Here is an 18,546-nt window from a genome sequence, read left to right as displayed (position 1 = left end):
ATTTAACAAATTTTTTTTGTTATTTTACCAATTAAAAAGTCAACCAAAAGGTCATTAAACTAAACTCACTGTAGATAAATGTATGCATCAAGAAGATTCTCAATTTCTAATCTGATTTGTTCTAATTCAAGTAGTTGATCTCCTATGTTAAAGTTATGGGGTTTGGCATGCTAATGATTTGTATTATTTTAGTTGGTGTTTGTTGAGATTTTTAAGGAACGTTACACTTTGTACAACAATTTGTGAAAAATGTAAGATGGGGAAACTTTGAGACTATATATGCAAGAAAAATAAGTGCAAAACAAGTATATTTCTACTTTTCAAGACCGTAAAAGTCTAAGATATGTAGACTTAGTGCACATTAATTTTATTGTGCACTAAGCAGACGCTACTTACTTTGCAATCTGCTAATTCACTAGCCTAGCATCTTCAAGTTGTTATACTCTATTTTAATGTGTATTAAGTCCACAAATGTGTTCCTCCTCAATGTAATGTCTAATGTCGGAAAAAAATTAATTTATCTCTACCTCAAATTATACTCACTTCATTTCACAATCTTGTTTAGATTTGCTTTTTGCAGTTTTTTAGTATAATTCGAGCCAATATATCTTTGAACACACTTTATAAAATAAAAATTTTAAAAATATGTATATTAAAACTTTATAAATTAAAACGAATCTAATAATATTCCATAAAAATATATTCTTAAATTCTTTATATATTATATATGAAAAAGTATGTTAAATTTTCTCTTTCCGTATATATTCTATAGGTGACCAGCAATACGAAATGATAAAGAGTTCCAAACTAACTAAAAAATGAAACCATAATTTTCTCATCCTCAAATATCATCTCAAACTACTAAACATTTTTTGTGGGATTGTAGCTCACCAAAGTCCCATTCTCCGGTCTAAAGTCTCTTCCCACAAAACAAATAGTATCATGTTCGGAAATAATGATTTTATTTGCACATCTGAATTGGCTCGAATTTATTATTTGGCAAATTAAAAAATTTTAAATTTGAATTTCGATCAATTACACCATTGTTTTTAAAGTATTTAATTTCATGTTTGGAAATGATGATTTCATTTAGAAATTTAGAATTGACTCAAATTTATTATTTGGCAAATCAAAAATTTTCAAATTTGGATTGAATCAAATTACACCATTGTTTTTAAAGTAGTTAAAGTTAAAAATTTGAAAATGACTACCCAAACCTTGTCATTCTTAAATTCTTCATTCATGATTTTATTATTGAAATCCATAATTTGAAATGAAATACTTGTTCCCAAAAACTAAATAAAGGAATTTGAGAATAATTTTCCTAACCTTGTCATTCTCAATTTTTTTTTATATTAAAATTCATAATTTAAAATAAAATATTTATTTCCAAACATAAAATAACATAAAAAAGTTATTGTCTATTTTCAAAATCAACTAGCTAGTTGCTATATGTTCATACTTCATAGTACTCAATAATATTTTGGCTTTTAACTCAAATAATGCTAATAAATAAATCAAAGTTTAACTTTTGGATCGTTAAAATTATATTTCCCACTCTACAGTTCATGTACCATAATTTTGTAAAATTGCTAAACTTTTTGTTTTCTTAATAAGTTGTGCACTAGAATTACCCCTCAATTAATAAATATGTCAACACATTAAAGTATATATTGCATATGCATGTAGATTAATTGTATTATACAACCGCATTTTTGTAAAGAAAAGCTATGTAAATTTTAATTATTATCTTCAAATTTTCAAAATAATATTTTATCAAACATTCTCTTAAACAATTAGCTAATTCAACTAGCTTAAACCAACAAAAATATCATTATTTTCAACTAATTAAACAAATCAACTAAAAAAACGCTGAACCAAATACACCAAAAATATTATTTTGTAAATAGTGACACTGACACACTATAAAGAGAAAACTCAATATATTTTTTTAAAAATATACTCTCTCCGTTTTTTTAAATTCTTACACCTTACTATAACGGGTAGTTTCATAAGTTCTTTCACCTTAGAATAATTTCTATTTTTAGAAAGTTTACCCCTTAAAACCCCCATTTTCTTTTAATGTACCCCTAATCTTTTATTTATAATTATTTTCACTTTCATACTTTCAATACAATTATTACTTCACACTACTATTTAATTAAAATAATACTCATTACAACCAAAGATTCTCTTTTTTTTAATATGTGTGAAAACCCAAAGTGGAACAATTTAAAAGAATGGAGGGAGTATATAAAAGCATAATATAAATACATGAAACATAAAACAATTTACGTACCATAAATGTAATATTAAGTTCCATACATGATGATTCTTCCTGTATTGAAATTCTGCTGCATTCCGAGAGATAATTGAGAAGAGAAGAAAGCAATTTGAATGAAAGAAGAAGCGAACACTTCTGTTCAAGTCTTTGAATATAAAGGATTATTATAAATAATACTCCCTCTGTCTCTTAGCATTTGAAGTCTCATGTTATGTTATATACTCTAACACATTAACACATTCCTCACACGAGAACCCTTTAGGATAGAAGTGTAGATGCAACACATGCTTTCCTAATACTGGTTCGAAATATTCCATTTGAGGGATGGTTGAGATTCGAACCCATGACCTCTGATTACGTTGATTTATGATACCATATTAAGAAACCAAATCAATCAGAAAATTAATTTGATGGTTGAAGTCCTAAATATGTTATATACTCTAATAACTTAAAATAAAAAAATATAGGAAAATGTTAGTTTTAATTAAAAAAAATGTACTCCTAGCAGCTACTAATTATAGAAGCGTATTGTAAACTGTAATATTGTACTATTTTTATTTTTTTAATTACTGCAGTGATGAACTATTAATGTAAAGGAGGGAAAATCTCATGAATATCAAATTAAAAATTCCTGAAAACTGCTGAGAAATACTCTAATATACTTTAGTACTATAAAAATAGATTTAAAACTTTGATCTATGTAGCTATACTTCATTATTTTTGTAGACTTGAAGTGACATACTAGTATTTTCAGTGTCTACTATTTTAAGATGTGAAATTTTGATCAATGTAAATATACTTGTTCAAATGTGATCCGACTCGAAATCGAAAGTTATCAAACCCGAAAATGCGTATCTTTTTCAGATTTATTATACCGACATTACCCGAACCGAAGTTGCACCTAAACCATTGACCACCGAAGATGGGAAACCATACCCTGCGACCGATTTTTATAACCGACATGTAACCGTTGACCGAGATTACTCGAATATAATAGTGATTGAATCGAGTCATATATGACCCGTATCATGCTCGAAACCGAACTCAACCCGGCTATAAAACAGCTTAACCCGAACCAATTTTTAATCAAATTGTTGTAAACCTGAACAAATTTCTAACATACAAGTATGATCAACTCATATTCAATCATCTTATTAGTTAATCTAATAAAGCGATAGATATTTTCATAAATTAAAATTTAAAAATACATGGTTTTGTATATTTAGAATTATAATAATCAATTATTAATGCCTAATAATTTATTTTTAATCAAATTGGATAAAAAAAAAACTTTAATTTTAATTTACAGTCAAACAAGTAAAAGTAACAAACTAATAATTACTAATTAATTTGCATTTTAAATTCCCTTAAATTAAAGAGAATATTGTGATGAGTAGTGTTTAATTTTATAGTGCCTCGTGCTAGATTGTATCAAGTCAAGACTCATTGTCGTGATTTATAGCTCTTAAATGAGGTCTAACAGTAGAAAATGGGTCGTGTTGGACGGTTTATGTATTGTGCCTCGTGTTGAATCGTGTCGCATGTCAGACCGACCTATCTCTATTTCATATCTCTGTTAATTTCGAACATGTATAAGATGACGAATTATATAGCTTTCTAAAAAAATAAAATGCTTTAAATATTTTAGTCTAATTAGTTATCAAATCGGATTAAAATAAATAGCTTTAAAATTTTTAGAATCTTATTTTGAATCTTTTTTTTTTTTTTAATAATCTTATTTTTTCTTGTTTTAATCCTAATCCAAGGATGGTGGACCAGTTGGCCACTGTGGGCTTGAGCTTGGCTGATTTAGCTTTGTTATTGGACTTTCATAATTTTGGGAAAAATTACCTTGAATAATATGAATTTTTACTGATTTCCCAATAATAATACGAATTTTCAATTAACCATGAATAATACGAACTTTGTTATATATTTTCCGCTGGCATACCTGACCGGTTCTTTACTTGGAGAAACGGTAAATTCTTCATTTCTTCATCAGTTTAATGGGTATATAGACAACTTTTTTTAGCAGCCTCATCTTCCTCATTTGCTCACTTTGCTCTTCCAATTTAATTACTTCTTCCAACATCTAAATTTTTTTTTCCATTTTTATTTTAATCTCTAAAGTAATTTGATAAGTGTGTTATGCTAATATCATATGTAGGTAATTTTAATAAAACTTGGTTCAAGCTCTGTACAAGTATTTTGATCAATTTCAATATTTTAATGAGAATGCAGCATTGTTTCTGTACAAGCCAAGGTAACGTTTTAGGTTTCATCCATTTTCAAAGGCATAAACGTTTTTAATCAACAACAAACAATAATCATGTATGGATTAACAAAATGGAAACAAACATCCATCTATTTTCGAGTAAATGGACACAGAATTTCATCCATTTTCGACTAAATGGATACAAGCCCTAATTTTGGGATTAAAACAAATTTAGGAATTTATATTGCAATTGAGAAGAATTAACTAATCATGAATGAGATGATATCTTTGTAGTTGATGCGTGAGAATGAGAGGGAGAAGAATCAATGGAAATCACGAGTTTGAGGAAGATGATAGAAGAAGCAGTGGCTGCGTGAGGGAGAAGAATCAAGTGCATAATATTTTTCATCCAAAATAAAAGGTTATAATAAAAGTTATTTTATACATAAAACATATGATGGAAAGATTGAAATTTATTTTATACTACTATAGTTAATATCATTATTATGTCTATTATAATTATTAAATATATTTACTATGGAGTATAATTTTTAGGACTAAACATAAAAACAAAGATATAGAAAAATTTCAATTTTAGTCTATTTTTTATTTTTACAATGTAATTAATATTAAGATCTTCTCATCTAAATATATTCAAACTTATTCTCACATACGATAGTCAATACGATAGTCAATTGAGTATATCCATTGCAATCATACACAACACACCTTATATTCACTGAGTGTTTGTCATATCATAAATAATCTAAAAAGTACTATAAAATAAATACTTTATCAGTTTCATTATATTTCAATTGTCAGTAATATTTTTTCATATAACATGTCACTATCAGTTATAAGTATATTAAAACAAAGGTAATGTATTATGAATAAAGTCATACGGGCATTAGGCGGGGCGTTACAACGTAGGTGGATGTCGGCAAATAAGATCATATATCCATACGGGTATGAGGCAGGGCGGTGCAACGTAGGTAGAAGTGGGCAAATAAGATTTTATATCTGTACGGGTATGAGCCAAGGCGGTGCAACGTAGGTGGATGTGGGCAGATAAGATCTTATATCCGTACGGGTATGAGGTAGGGCGGTGCAACGTAGGTAGAAGTGGGCAGATAAAATTTTATGTGTACAAGGCGGTGCAAAGTAGGTGGAAATGGGCGGATATGAATTTTCAAAAAACTTCATGATCGCTGAGTTTGATGCCGTATCTCCCACCACCATCCTCCTCCTTCCTTCTTAAACCCTACCCACATATCCCAAACCGCCAAATCTTTTTCCCAAATCCCTATTTTCCCCAACATTAAAATGCAATTTTAATCCTCAATCATAATCCCCCATTTTCCGTCATGCAATTTTCATCAAATCTTCTTTTCCCTCCGCCAAAACCCTAACCCTAACTCTAATTCCCCCTCCCTCCATCCTCTTATGGATCCTCCACGTCGCAATCCTCGTTCCGTAATCGACCCGAAAGTCCGACAAGTCGGATTCTTCGCTCCACCGGATAGTACTCAATCGGATGATTTGGAATCATCTTCTTCTCCAATTGCGGAAATTTCACCTTCCGGAAATTCTTTATCTCCTGTAATGATCCCACCACCCCGCCATTGTTCTGATACTCACACTCTACTCTCTCCTTCTCGTCCCGTAGGACCCCATTACCCTCGTGTACCTTCTTCCCCTCTTCGTCGTTTTTCAACTGATCTTGTTGTTGGTAGTTACAACCCATCGGACATTTTCCCGTCTGAATCGGATTTTTCGGAGGATGGTGTGGTTACACCGTCAAAAGAAAGTAGGATGAGTGGTAGTAAGTTTGCTTCGTCATTGCCGAGTGTCAACGTCGGTGGTGGGTTTGATTTGATGGTAGGGAAGGTTGGGAGGAATGGCGGTTTGGGGATTAATAATAGTACTTTAATTCCTTCAATTGCGATTAATTTGCCTCCTGGGAAATCAGGTACATTGTTAATTTGATCCTCAATTGTTATTTATATAGTTATGTTTTTGTATATGTTTTCTTTTAGCCAGAATTTAATTGGGTAAGTGACAATATTTGATGAACTCAAACGCCTTTGATAATGAATGCTAGTTTTTAGGCAGAAAAGTAGCCAAGAGAAATTTTATGAAACTATGAATAGCGTAGGAGTATAAACATCACTTTGTATTAATAATCTACATGATTACAATAATGTGATACAAGCATTCGAGAGGCTTTAGCTCTTCTGAAATGACTAGAAATTTATCCAATGTGTTTTTAATTTTCTGATATCTCTTCTCCCATGCATTACACAACACTCTCAAAACCCAACCCCACAGAAGGTGTCAAATTTTGTTTTGATCATTCGTGTAAAAATGCCCCTTTCATTACTTCCGAAATAAGACATGAATTCTCTTTATAATGCTCTCTGTAAAATGGCCTTACTCTAAGTCTAACTCGTATATGGCGATATGGAGTCCTATTTAGTGTATGGTTCTTATTGCTTCAGCAGTTAGGCTGTTGGTGGGCTATATATGGAGGGAGCGTTCGTGTCTTGCATAAAATAGTATTTTCCCTTAATTTTGATTATCAATATTTCTTTTCAATGTCCTGAAATAATTGTCAATTTTCCAGTAGTAATGAAAATTAAGTAAGATAGATGGTAAGAAACACTATAAAAAATGATGTTATTTTAAAAATTTTCATTCCCAAAACGTAGCAGTCATAATGTTACTGCAGGACTCGGGAGTGTATTAATGTTCTTTGTGTGTGGGAAATGTTACTGCGTGTTTTTGGACCAATGCTGTGATAGAATCCTGTTAAGTTGGTTAGCAATTATTTGTGGATTAATGGTTTGCAGTGTTGTGAGAGGTGAGAGGCAAGTGCATTGGTCCTGGACAGTGGATACTTGGGGATGTCTGAAGGAAGTGTTTTGAGGATCTTAGATTGATTTATGCATCTTAATGAACATTAATAGTTCCATGTTTGTAAATTTCATTTCCATGGTTATAATTGAAGTTGTATAGCCTTCCTCTAGGTGAAAACTATTATTCTGTCATTTGTGCCATATGTAACAGCAACGCTATTAACTTTTATCTTTGGAATTGAACTTGTCTTTTCCATCATCTCTAGCAAGCTGATGGTGATCTCAGGTTTGGTTTCGTTATATAATTTTTGAGATTTCTTGTGTTCATTTTGGTTTTGACGTATTAAATGTCATGCACAAACTATGTTTTTTATGTGAGTAGGGTACTTATGCTAACTTAATATTTAGAATGCTTTTGTGATGTGTTTTTGCTCACTATGCATGCCTGTGTGACTTTTGTGCCTCTACTATGCTTTGAAATTGCTTATATGTGGAGTAGTAGCATGATTGCTGAAGAATTTCCATAGAAAAAGTTGGAGAGTCGTCGGCAGATGGACCAAGTGAACAATCTGGAAATGTCAAGCCATCAAAGGAGAAAATGTCTAAAGCTGAAAGGCGCACCCTTCAGGAAGCTCAAAGGGCTGCGAAAGGTATGTATTACTCATTATCTCTAGGTCCTGTGATGTTCATGGTATTCCTTTGGAATTTTTGGTGCCTTGGTGGTGGTTATGTGCTTCACCTAGATTCTATACTGCTTGTTATATATGATCATTGACTTTGATTACTAATTAAGGATTTTCAAATAGCTTCTAATGGTAGCCGTAGAGTGTAATTGTGACATTTCTTATTTATCCATGATGTCTTCTCAACTTCTTATGTTATTGGGTTTTTTTTATTGCAAATGATCTTTATTCCTTGCTTACAAATGTCTATGTTTGTTGTTATCTTTTTCAGTATCCAATGACCATGGGTTCCTAGAGTAGTAAAATGATGTTAATTTTTCTCGGTTTACTTTTTCCTTTTTAATCTGTTGGGTTTTATTTGTTCAATTAGGATATGAACCTCTGTGAACAATCTGCTTCACTCTTTGAGGTGGTAGGCATACACGTCAATTAGGATATGAACCTCTGTGAACAATCTGGAAGACTTTGTATGAAGTTAATAATGGGTGTTTCAGTTTGTTGATTCTGTTGTTGAAGAATGACAGTTGACATCTTTCTCAATTTTCTTTTGAATTTTGCTTTGTTTCAATTTCTGAGGTTCTTTTCTCCCCTCTCTCTGCCCGTTCCCTGGATAAATCACTTATTTGCGTTCTTTCGTGCTGACTATCTGACCACCCTTTCCTACTGATACTGTTGTAAGCCTGTAATGTTACATTCTTTGGGCGTTGTATGACTGGCTATCATTCTTCTTCATGTGTTTTTGACTTTTGTGTTAAATACAGTACATGACTCTCAATTGATACCTTAGCCTGCGTCGTATGCTCACTTCTTTATACTTTGACTTGAGTTGCATATAGCTGAAATGAACAAGGTGTCGGCTACTGCTTCCGGAACTGGGACGGCAGGAAGTTCCAAGAAAGCTAAATCTACAAAGGCTTCCGTGCAGGATAAAGATAATGCTTCTGTTGCAGCATCTAAGAAGAAGGGTGTTGATCGTCAATTGGAGAAGGAGAGGAAAAAAGATGCCCCTCATCCTCGAATGCAGTTTGATGATGAGACACGAGTGGAGAAAGCAAAAAAGCGAGCAGTTGTAAACAAGAAAGAAGCAAGAAACAGAGTTGAACTCTTTAGGCATCTGCCTCAATATGAACATGGAACGCAACTTCCTGATTTGGAGTCCAAGTTTTTCCAACTAGAGCCAATGCATCCAGCTGTTTACAAGGTATCATCTGACTATGCCCCAAACTTTGTCGTTGTACTTTTGCATCTGTTTTCTTGTTTTGGTTGAAATTGTAGGTTTTTGTATAGAAATGGATGATATTCATGGTTCCCATTGTCATAATTTCAATTTTCGGGATGGCACCATACTTGGAATTTGAAAGTAGTAACGGGTGACTTGCTTGTTAGTTGTTACATATGTTGAAGAACCCCTGTTTCTTCCTCTTCCCTCCACTTTTTGTTCTACCACTGCTCACTCTCTCTCGTTTCCAGTGTCTTCACTTTTCCATTGGTCACTTTGTGAAAATCATTGTGATATAGTTAAAGCTAAAGGTTTAGCATGTTCTGTTGGCTCTTTATAGCTTAGTATGCAACAATTTCTTGGCAGCATGCATTATCATTGTAATTTTAGCTAGAGCATAGGTTCCTTCTAAATTCTGATGGCTAATTTGTAGGTTGGACTGCGATATCTAGCTGGAGACATTTCTGGTGGCAATGCTCGCTGCATAGCGATGCTTCAAGCATTTCAAGAAGCAATTAAAGACTACTCGAACCCACCAGAAAAATCTCTGATTAGAGACCTTACTGCAAGAATAGGTAGTTATGTTTCATTTCTGATTGAGTGCAGGCCTCTTTCAGTTAGTATGGGTAATGCTATTAGATTCTTGAAGAATCGAATTGCCACGCTGCCTTTGAGTTTGTCTGAGTTTGAAGCAAAGACTTCTCTGCATATAGATATTGATCATTTTATTAATGAGAAAATATTGATTGCTGACAAAGTCATAGTCAAACATGCTGTAACCAAAATTTGGGATGGGGATGTTCTCCTCACTTACGGGTCATCATCAGCTGTGGAGTTGATACTGCTACATGCACATGAGATGGGGAAACGATTTCGTGTAGTCATAGTCGACTCACGTCCGAAGCTTGAGGGTCAACTTTTGCTTCGCAGATTGGTAGCCAGGGGTCTGAATTGTACATACACGCATATAAATGCTGTTTCATATATCATGCATGAAGTCACTGGAGTTTTCTTGGGGGCTGCAGCAATTTTGTCGAATGGAACCGTTCACTCCAGGGTTGGGACTGCTTGTGTGGCTATGGTCGCTCATGCCTTCCATGTTCCAGTATTGGTTTGCTGTGAAGCATATAAATTCCATGAAAGGGTTCAACTTGATTCTATTTGTTTTAATGAACTCGGTATGCTGATTTCCAATCTGTCCTTTATTATCTTTCTGCTTCTGTTGCTCTATTCTTTTAAATTTGACCGCCTTGAATACTTTTCTCCAGGTGACGCTGATGCAATTTTGAAGGTTTCTGGTAGAAGAGAAATCAATTACTTGAGTGGTAGTGAGAACTTGCAACTTTTAAATCTGATGTAAGTTTTAGAAGCAGTGTACAACAGAAGGTTTGAATATTAATATGCTTGTTTATTGCTTTTAGTTGGTTATGTCAGTACTCTCTATGACTTCTGTTCTGTTTTTTTTTAAACAGGTACGACACAACTCCTTCAGATTATATTTCTATGATAATTACAGACTATGGCATGGTAAGATTTTTACTTAGAAAACTTTATAATCGAAGTGAGCGTATTGGATGTTATGTAGCAAATTCAAAAGGATAAGGAAAATAGGCTAGAAGCTTCAACATTCTTCTTTAGCTAATCTTAAATGCTCTCTAGGAGACGTAAATATTATTATTCTTTTTTTTTTTAGTATTAAATCGTCCTGAAAAACACTTGCACAACTGTTATTATTGACCTTCAATGTATAATAATGTATCGTCTTTGCCTCACCATCTCAGATTCCACCAAGCGTGCCAGTGATTGTGCGTGAATCTCGTAAGGAACATATATGGAGCTAGACTCGCCGCATCACACTTTTGTATGACGCTGGGAAATCGTATTGCCAAATCAAAGAAATGTGACAATAAAGCTCGAGCATTGTACGACTCATCACGTCATACTCTAAAATTTTGGAATAATGTTAGCTTGTATCCAATTTTGCCCTTCCTGTATACCTTTCTTATTTGTTTTGGGGTTTTTATCCTGACTCTGTGAAGAGCGCGAATTGTCGCCTCTCCAGGCAGTTATAGTTGATGTATTAGCGGCCCATATTTGTAGTGCATTTGAGTTTTTTCCCTTCCCGTTTTTGCGGGGTTTTGATATGTCCTTTTGGGGGATCGTTGTAACTTGTAAGAATCGATAAAAATTTACGACTATATGATCATTTTGTTCGGTTCAACAATAAGTTTTGACAAGGATTCCTCAATCACCAAAATTCTAGTGAAAAGTTTTGAATGTCTTTTTTTCTAACAAATATTTTACTCCATTCTTTTGAAATTTGCTTTGCTCTTGGGCTCTAATTATGTTCTGAGCCAATAAGCTTTTCATATTGGTTTTCCATGTTAATGAAAAATACTCCTTTTAACAGAAATCGTCACTAGAAATCCTAATATGATAAGTAACATGACAATTTCTTTTTAAATGGATGGAAGAAATTAATAGCAAGATTCTAGTTTTAAAACATCAGTTGATCGAATAATGTCAATTGATCAAACTGTACATTTTGATCGAAATTTTAGTTGAGAGTCTCACTGTCCGCAACATCTATATCAGCGAAATACAAATAAACCTTCAGAAATTATAATTTCTCACACTTTACTTTAAACTATTACCCCATGGTCAAATCTAGAGTTAACAATTTGGTAAATAAATTCCCAGGCATGTATAATGTTCTATGTTCAATCCATCTTCGATGTAAACCCGTTTTGACGAGAGCGTAAAGCTACTCCGCAGTTCGGAGGATTTCACCTTTGCCATTCAAGGGGGCGACAAGAGCCAGAATAACGAATCCTCCGAGGATTACTATCAAGATACCCATGGAGTTAACCAGAAGGGCTTCGGTGGAATAGCGAGATATCACGTGGTTTGTTTGGAGGAAAGTAGCTTTCTCTAAGATACCAGTTACGGTTGTAGCAATTGCTAGAGCATAAATGTAGACACCAAAGAATACATGCCATGGAAGCAGGAAAGATCTGCGGTTTCTTGAGCCACCGGGATACCAGAATGTTGCGAAGCCAGCAGCCCACTGAATCGAAGAAAAAAAAGAGAATCTCAAATTAAATTATTTTCATCATTTTACATTGTCACAAGACAGAATAAGAGATATGTCCCGCCCATTATTAAACAATTCACTAATCTCCTTACGAATCACGAATCAAAAAGAAAAAAACAAATTATGGTCGGTTTTGAGCAATTTTTGTGTCATTTTGATCAAATCGCGAATTCGAAAAGCGAATTAATTGGCAAATTATGTTACACTGGTCCCGCCAGAAATCAAATTGAAACTTGACACTCAATACGCACAAAAACTTATTCAAAATGAAGTTTGAACCCAGAAGATTTGGAGATTGGCTCCCACCTAGGCGGGGTTTGGAAAGGTCGTATGTACGTAACTTATCCTTGTAACAATAAAAGGAGTTGTTTCACATATATATGAAGTGCACATGATTGACAAGCCCTTATACTATAGATAATCTGAAACCAAATGACTATAAATCTTTGACTGTATCGAGAAAGGATGGGGAGATTGAAACCAACAGCCGATAAAAATAATATAAAAGTACCCGTAAACCTAAAAAACTTGCCCCAAATCAGATTGACGACTCATTGAACCCATTTGACATGTTTACCTGTAAAGTAAACAGGAAGAGGCAAGCAAGACCAAGCCATGAGTGGAGACTGTAGAAATTGTCGATGCCCTTATCATTGTGGAACTTCAACGCCGACCATACACCAATAAATGCTAAAGAAAGAGCAAGAAATTGCAGGAAAAGATGCACCCGCTTCTTGAAGACTTTTGTTCCTGGAACAGTTTTGTATGCTAGCATGGCTGCATCCAAGAACCACAAATCAAATGTCTACGAGCGAAGTTGATCCAACTCATACCAAAAGATAACACAGACGACATATCATTTTGGCGTAAGATGAAACATCTGACCGAATTTGAATTTACTGTGAAGGTTTAGAACCGATGGAAGGTCTCCGTAATATGTCACATAAACCGTAAACGGCATACATGACATTACAGGAACACAGGACGACCATCATGTTATGTCAAATGCTAATATATAAAATAGCAACAGTACTACAGTAGTCCACTTTAAATATCCAAATTACCATTTTAGTTGTATTAAGATCTACCAAATTTAGTTAACAAATATTGCAATCACTGATCTGATGGGGACGATTAAACTCATTAGCTCTTCAACAGGCAACTTGTATAAGGTCAAAGTCAATGACATTTCTTACAGAGGAGAATACAGACCAAACTGCATTATAGTATCAACATGAAAATTGAAGCCTATGTTACTCTGCATGTCCCATACAAATATGTATCCAATTGTCTAACTTGGCTATTTGATGAAAAAATGCCAAGAATTTGAACCAAATTGAAATGTTCCAACTCCCAATTGTCCTACCCACGTTCAAGTGACGAGAATCTAACAAGAGTAATTCAGGTAAAGTAAAGAGTTCGAGCAACCAAGCAGGAAACAACTGGCAAAAGGCGAAAAGCAAGTTTGACGTGCAAAACTGCATGAATCACCTACTTTTTTTCATTTTAGCTCAGACGCAACTAAGACCTCATTTAGTTGAAAATTGAAAGTAGAACGTAATCAAGATCAACATACAAAACATTCCATTTACCAAAAAATGATACATAAGGGTGTTTGGTATGAGCTTTTTAGGTTCAAGTAAGGTATTTACTTAACTCATTCCATTACTTAACGTTTGCTATATGATTGGGTTGAACGAATTCCTTTCATATAGGTGATACCACTCATTTCTCATTCCCTTGTTTTGGCCCTCCTTTTTATTAACATTACCCTTATCTCTCTTCGTCCATTTCCCTTTCATTACATTTCTATTTGTCATACCAAACACCCCCCTTATGTACATTATAGTAAATATATTCTTGGCTTCTAGAGGTACAATCCATAGAAAAGAACTATTACCTTCTCCATTTAACAGTACAAGGCTAATCACCATCAAAACAGGATGAACCTACAAGAACAAAAACAATTAACTATACTAATCAGTTTCATATCCTTACTTGAACCCAAAATTATTAGCATGAAAAATAATATAGAAAATGAGAAACTGATTTGAAAGTAATGGATAAGCACAGAAATAGCTTTGTACTTTTGCAGTATGCATCAATTTACAGGCTTTTTACAATAACATTATTTCTTAAAAAAAGAATATCGGTGTCTACACATCTATTATTAACATGGAAAGAATTTCATTTTTCTCATATTCTTGCATAACATGTCCATTTACCTACCTCTAGAACCCAAACTGTGAGTGAATCATGTCATTAGACTAGTCACAGAAAAGAAACAACAATAATATCCATGATAGATCACTAAGGTTAACTTTTCTCTCCCATATGCGATTTGCTACATCACAAGACAGTCCATTTAAGCAATTACGATGAGTCGATGACTCATGAAAAGAGGTATAAAAGTGATTGAGATGCGTTTTTTATGAATAGCTTAATCAAAGAGTTGCACAAGCTCCCTCTACAAGCAAACAATCATACTCTTGTAAATTGTAAACATGTTCCAACACAATTTTTACACTACTTCAAGCTAAAACAAGGGGTAATAATAATCAACTGGAATCAAACTACAAAATTAACAAGAGGTGCAAAGCACAACCGATGCGAAAATCGTCCCCTTGGACCATAATACAGACCATACACAATACACAAAATGTCAACCAATTAAAACATTAATGTGATCATTCCTTGTTATTCTTTTATAGACCATAAAAAGGACAATCACACAATATACTTAAATGTCCCGGTATTTCTCCCCATGACAAGAGATAGAACTCTCAAATGTGAGGAGCATGAGGAATAATTGATGCAAATAAAGGGAGTAATGTACTACATCTAGATCCAACTATTTTTTAGCCAGCCTAAAATACTACAAAAATACAAAAAAATACAAAAAAAAATTTAAAAAAAAAAATCCCAATTACAAGTTCAAAATTTACCCAAAAGATAAAATCTTGTTGCACCATGACTTTTACAATTTTGAGCTGCAACATCATTTATTCCTTCCATTAAAAAAGTTAACAATTAGAATTATTAAGTAACATTCTCTAAAGTAGCCAAAAAAATCCTTCCCATTAACAACAACAATCCATCAGTCCAGGTCTCCAATGCCGTAAGTGCCTCCCACTGAGGCAAGGTAAGCGGGTTTTTGGGTCGGATTTATACAACCTTACCCTTGTTAGGGTGTTTCCGATTGAATCTTGGAAGCAAATATCAAGTGAACTTAACATAAGTAAAAAGTGCCCAAAATCAAATTGACATTATCAACATTTCAAAATTAAATTTAAACTTTAGCATACTAAAAATTCAACAATAAGGAAATCCCATTAAAATCAAAATCAAAATCAAAATCTATACATTGAAGGGGAAAGAGAGAGAATTTACATTGAAGATGAGATCCTTATTGTCAGCAATGAGAGCAAGACCACCTCTGTAATGAAGAGTCCAAGTAAAAACAAGAGCAGCGACAGTAAACCCAATCAGCCTAATCACCATGAAAATCGGAAATCTCACAACAGGAACCGCCATTTTTTGAATTTTTTTTACCTCAAAAACTTCACCTGAAAAAACCCACAATTAAATTGGAAAGATTAATGAAAAGATGGGATTAGTCAGAAGAAAATACTCCTAAAAAAGATTCCAAGATTGGTGTTAAGGGTTATGGATTAAAGTTGAAGTAAAAATGGAATTAATTATATTCTTCAGAAAAAACTTGATTTAGAGGAGATTAAAATGATGAAGGTAGAAAACTTAGATTCGATCTGGGAAAGTAAACGAGAAGAAAAGTATTATGAATTTTTATAGAAATGGAAGAAAACGGGATGGTTTTTGAAAATGCAGGTTTCTGGGTTTATGTTGATGTCCATTACTTTTCCATGACTCTATCTTAAGGTTTGACAAATTGACATAGTAATTCCTATCCTATGAGGAGAAATAAAAGAAAAATGAAAGGTCTTAGGTTATTTATAAAGAGAACCGATCTATTTGACCAAAAAGTGATACTTTTTTATTAAAAGGTGTTAATTTTAGGCAAAAAAGTGTTATTTTAAAAAAATCTAAATAAATCTCACAAAAGGTGTTACTCCTTACATAAACAAGTATTACTTTTTGAGAAAAACACGTTACTTTGTATAATTTGATTTTTGAAAATTTTTTTAACAGTATTACTTTTTTGCTAAAACATAACAAATTTAAAAAAAAAAATAACAATTGTTTATCCAAAAGTAACATATTTTTTGTAAAATATAACAGTTTTTATTATGTAAATTGGTTCTCACGATTCTCATATAAACTTGATTCTCACTAAAACTTGACCCATATATAAAATAAAAAATATTTACAAATTTATAAAATTACTTATCATATACATGTGCAATGCATAGATACATTGTTTTTTTATTATTTGTTTTTGGTTTCAAAAGATAACAGTATATAGAGTATCAAGTATAATCGTATATTGTTTTAAGATGTTTCATTAAAAATATTACACGGTTTTTTATGGCAAATTTTGAAGTATTATAATACTTCATCTATTTTGTAAATTATAATGAGCACGAAGAGTGATGAATGTTAAGTTGAATTTAGTTGAGTTATGAGTTAAACGTAAGACCCTAAATGTCATAATAGAGTTTAGCATGTGGTTTTGATATTCAGTGATAGGACCACTCAGATGATTACAATTTTTTTTATATGTTATAACTTGTAAATATTAAATTTTATGGTTATAATTTATAAATAATTAAAATTAAATAATTTTAAATAATAAAACATGATGAATGGTAAATCACAATTGATGTATTAGGCGGTCTTATCGGAAGACGCGTTTTATATATGGATAAAATGACCCAATTAATATAAAATACTCCATAAAAGTATGAACTCCTTGTTTTCAGTTGTTACACTAAAAGATATCCCTCACAAAAATAACTGATTGTTACTAAAATTTTGTCTCAGTTTAAGCACATATCTCACTACTGTTTTCACTTCTCTAAGTCAAACCTATATTAAAAAAATACATTAATCATCTAACTAATACACCTAGTCTTTATTGCGGTTAATTAGATCAATTAGTAGTTTCTAATTTCTACGACGACTGATGAGAATGATATTTAATGTTTTTAGTTGATTTTGCTAAGTTTTTATTAATGTATAGACCTACAATTAAATTTAATCTTGCTTTTCTTATTTGTTATTTCCTCTCCTCCTCTCCCGTTTTATTTATTTTCTCCCTTCAATTCAAATTTTTTAAATATTATCCAAAAACACTATAAATGCAAATTTATCTTTTTACCTAAAAATAACATAAGATTCATTCACTACGGCCAAATTTCATATCTTATGTCTACTATGGTCATCAATTCATGAGAGTATGAGACATAAACAAAATAAAACGTATAATCTCTTTTTCGGAGTCGGCTCTGACGCATGAGCGGCTATTAGGACCCGTAATTTTAAGGGCAAAAAGAATTTTATATCTCTAATTTTTAAATTAAATATTAAAAACATATAATATTTTTAGCAACACATGTAAATCTTCATATAATTTAGGTCAATACTTTTTCACAATTCATTAGCTTGATTATAATTACTTGTTTGATAATTATTAATTTTGAATTTCTAACTAGTAGGTAATAATTAATTTTTTTCATTGATAATTATTTAATCTATGTAACTCTAAATAGTGCTATTATTCTATAAAAAAAGTGCTACAATTATTTAATATTTTGTTATATTTTCTTTTTTAATTAAATTAATTGAACAAATTAGTATCTTACTTAGTAAAAAAATAGTTTTTTTTAATTGGCACTTAAAAATTTACACTTTTTTAAAAAAAAAAAATCATATTTTCAGTGAGGACCCTCAAAATTTGAGAGATATGTGCACTTTTTCATTCCTCTTAAACAAACATCAAATTAACATTGTATACTTCAATTCTCACTCCCTTTTACCAATTCTTAGGTGAGCACTATTTCACTCCCTTTTAACATTGGCTATGCCTACACAAAATTGAAATTACACACACTATAATTATTTGAGGTATAAATATCCGTTTTGGTTCGTTTTAACAAGAGAACATTCAACTTAGGGTTTGAAGAACAATTGTATGGATTCGAGTGTATTTGCGATTTTGTGAGTGAAATTATTGATAAATACTTTTTTTGGGAAAGAAATTATTGATAAATACTTAGTT

The 18,546-nt window shown here is 32.3% G+C and overlaps 2 protein-coding genes across 4 annotated transcripts; one reads left to right on the top strand and one right to left on the bottom strand.

The window, feature by feature from the left end:
• The first annotated feature begins 5,444 nt into the window (after positions 1 to 5,444).
• LOC130803993 (uncharacterized) lies at positions 5,445 to 11,565 on the top strand. 3 transcript variants are annotated; one of them, XR_009039968.1, is made up of 7 exons: positions 5,445 to 6,468; positions 7,882 to 8,004; positions 8,874 to 9,238; positions 9,690 to 10,434; positions 10,525 to 10,642; positions 10,729 to 10,783; positions 11,038 to 11,565. XR_009039968.1 is itself a non-coding variant. In XM_057668256.1 (7 exons), exons 1-7 carry the CDS (start codon positions 5,943 to 5,945, stop codon positions 11,095 to 11,097), a joined length of 1,962 nt encoding a protein of 653 aa, XP_057524239.1. In that variant the 5' UTR covers positions 5,446 to 5,942; the 3' UTR covers positions 11,098 to 11,562. The 3 variants fall into 3 exon arrangements, 2 of the variants coding, with proteins under 2 accessions (XP_057524239.1, XP_057524240.1); XM_057668256.1 differs by having other exon boundaries at positions 5,446 to 6,468; positions 10,525 to 10,612; positions 11,038 to 11,562; XM_057668257.1 differs by having other exon boundaries at positions 6,332 to 6,468; positions 7,854 to 8,004; positions 10,525 to 10,612; positions 11,038 to 11,561.
• Positions 11,566 to 11,708: 143 nt separating this feature from the next.
• LOC130803994 (transmembrane ascorbate ferrireductase 2) lies at positions 11,709 to 16,290 on the bottom strand. The gene is made up of 4 exons (XM_057668258.1): positions 15,741 to 16,290; positions 14,251 to 14,299; positions 12,928 to 13,127; positions 11,709 to 12,323 (listed from the first exon to the last, which is right to left on the bottom strand). The coding sequence occupies exons 1-4, from the start codon at positions 15,882 to 15,884 to the stop codon at positions 12,021 to 12,023; spliced, it is 696 nt and encodes a 231-aa protein (XP_057524241.1). The 5' UTR covers positions 15,885 to 16,290; the 3' UTR covers positions 11,709 to 12,020.
• Positions 16,291 to 18,546: the final 2,256 nt, after the last annotated feature.

Source organism: Amaranthus tricolor, chromosome 17 (assembly GCF_026212465.1).
Source record: "Amaranthus tricolor cultivar Red isolate AtriRed21 chromosome 17, ASM2621246v1, whole genome shotgun sequence".
NCBI classification, from domain to species: Eukaryota; Viridiplantae; Streptophyta; class Magnoliopsida; order Caryophyllales; family Amaranthaceae; genus Amaranthus; species Amaranthus tricolor.
Note: the sequence above shows the minus strand (reverse complement) of the source record. Positions and strands in the feature narration are given on the sequence as shown.